Source organism: Etheostoma spectabile, chromosome 2 (assembly GCF_008692095.1).
Source record: "Etheostoma spectabile isolate EspeVRDwgs_2016 chromosome 2, UIUC_Espe_1.0, whole genome shotgun sequence".
Taxonomy (NCBI): Eukaryota; Metazoa; Chordata; class Actinopteri; order Perciformes; family Percidae; genus Etheostoma; species Etheostoma spectabile.
Window position 1 is genome coordinate 19,186,881 of NC_045734.1, and position 2,473 is coordinate 19,189,353.

Consider the following 2,473-nt stretch of genomic DNA (forward strand, 5'->3'; position numbering starts at 1 on the left):
CCTATCTCTAAGGGAGACGCCATCCACCCTCCTGAGGAAACCCAATTTGGCCGCTTGCACCCTCACGACCCAACCCGGGATAAGCGGATGAAGACGTATGGATGGATGGATGGACCTGTTTTTTTCCTGACTTACATGATCTGTATTGTAGAAACCACACAGAATATGAAGGAAGAGTGTTCATTTAGCTATTGAAACTAGGCTAATTGAATCCATTAGTGTGGTAACTAGCAGTGTAGTAGATGTTTGAGGTGTGCTGAATATGGGAAAAAGTGGAACCAGTGTGCTTCACCTCATTTGGAGAGACCAAGTCGTGCAAATTAAAACACTGCTTTTACAGAGTCACGTATACTGTTCATACATTTATTTAGTTATTCTGTCTTTATAGACAAATTCATAATTTATTCCTATTTTTTATTTCTCCATCAGTGGGTGAAGGCAAGAACCTGATCCCCATGGACCCCAATGGCCTGTCTGATCCGTATGTCAAGCTCAAGCTCGTACCAGACCCCAAAAATGAGACCAAGCAGAAGACCAAAACCATCCGCTCCAACCTCAACCCAAAGTGGAATGAGTCCTTTAATTTGTGAGTAAATGACCTGTCACCTCTGTCCTACTAAAGGCTACACTACACCTTTGGGTATTTTACAATGAGACGTACAGTACATGTACTATATATTGTGAATGTCAGCAGTAAAACAACTGAATCAGCTGTTTATACTAATACATCTTCTCATCTTCTTCAATGATTTCTGTACTTTTATCACTACTTATGCTGGAGCTGCTGCCATTACTTCTGTACAAAAACTATCCCAATACATCATGACTTCTTCACCCTACTTTTCTGGATGTCTTGCCTTCATCATTGTGTCCTTTTTTTAAAAATATATATATATATATATATATTTATAAATATACACACACAGTCCATCAAGCAGTCAGTTTGTTTTCTAAATGTGTTTTTAACAAAATATAATATTTTCTCTTATTGGATACAGACATTTATGAGATAAATATAAATGACTGGAAGTGCTAAAACATACAATACTACAATATTACAACTAACTTTAAAAAAAATTCTTTACCAAATGCAATATTTCATCGTAACCTTTCGATCGGTTCATAGACGGAAACTTACAATGGTCTGCATCTTGCTGTCTGTTCTTCAAGTTTGAATCTACTAGTGCTAACACTATTTCAAAAGTAATAATTACACATAACAACAATTTATCATTCTAATAGTACTAAATAGTGCTGTCACAATATTACCACTGCAATTACTATTACTACAAATTCTAACATATAACTACAAAGAACAATCATATGACATATTTGTTTTTAAATTGTGAAATGTAATTGTAATGAAAAACTTGACACAAACACCATATGTACCATCTCTGTGTTATAGCAAGCTGAAGGCTACGGATAAAGACCGTAGACTGTCAGTGGAGGTGTGGGACTGGGATCGGACCACCAGGAATGACTTCATGGGGGCACTTTCCTTCGGTGTATCTGAGCTCATTAAGGCTCCAGTCTGTGGCTGGTAACACTCACTTCCATGTTTTTATTCTAATAGCCATTAGATCATTAGGTCATAAGTTCTAAAAGACAGCATAAGAAACAAAAGTATCAACAGTTTAACATTGATAGTGTATGAAGATGACCTCCATTGCAGCTTACATTGCAGGTTTCCAGGCCCACCGTCTGATGCACACAGTAGGCTAAGTTTGTGACTTTGCTGTGGGCAATAGCTTCAGTAACTTGTTCTGTACTGATTGATGGCCACCTAAAGCAATAGCAACAGTCGGTTTGTCCCAGAGAAGCAGGGTATTTTCATTTTTCACTTTTTTAATTGACAGTTGAGTTTGAGTCTGCTTAAATGTGTGTCTTGAATTGTAAAGTGTCAAATACCCCAGAGGAAAAGAGACTGTTTGTGTACCATCAACTATATCCAGGCCCAGCAGGTCAAAATCAGTGAAAGAGTAGAATAGTAGAGTAGAAGAAGGAAAAGTAGACAAATTAAACTTAAATTTGGTTTCTTATCTTAACAATGTTTTTTGTATGAATCCATACTCATTCCCCCTGTCTTTCTTCCTCCATCTTCCCCATCTGCCCATCTCTCTTTTTTAAGGTATAAGTTATTGTGCCAAGAGGAGGGGGAGTACTACAATGTTCCCATCTCCGAGGAGGATGATGGAAATGAGGAACTCAGGCAGAAATTTGAGGTGAGGTTTGTTCTGAAATAATCAGGGGGGTAAACCAGCCTCAAAAAAGCGTAGCTCCTATTGCGCCTTTTTGAGGCTGCCTAGCACTCACCTGCCATTAATTTTGACTTCACTTTGACAGCGAATAACTTTCATGTGAAGTGTTTGAAGACTTTATTTTTCCATTGTTTATTTCTAAAGAAACACGGCAATAAATAAAAGGCTCCATTACCTTGTGTCTTATGTTATGGCTCCGTAGCAGACGTTTT

General features: G+C 37.8%; 1 protein-coding gene across 1 annotated transcript in view; it reads left to right on the plus strand.

The window, feature by feature from the left end:
* The window catches only part of prkcaa (protein kinase C, alpha, a), a 142,459-nt gene that overhangs the window by 89,140 nt on the left and 50,846 nt on the right, over nt 1-2,473 (plus strand). Inside the window, exons 6-8 of the mRNA XM_032501145.1 lie at nt 430-586; nt 1,409-1,543; nt 2,132-2,225. Of these exons, the coding sequence (XP_032357036.1) occupies nt 430-586; nt 1,409-1,543; nt 2,132-2,225 (386 nt within the window). The remainder of the gene's footprint in view (nt 1-429; nt 587-1,408; nt 1,544-2,131; nt 2,226-2,473) is intronic.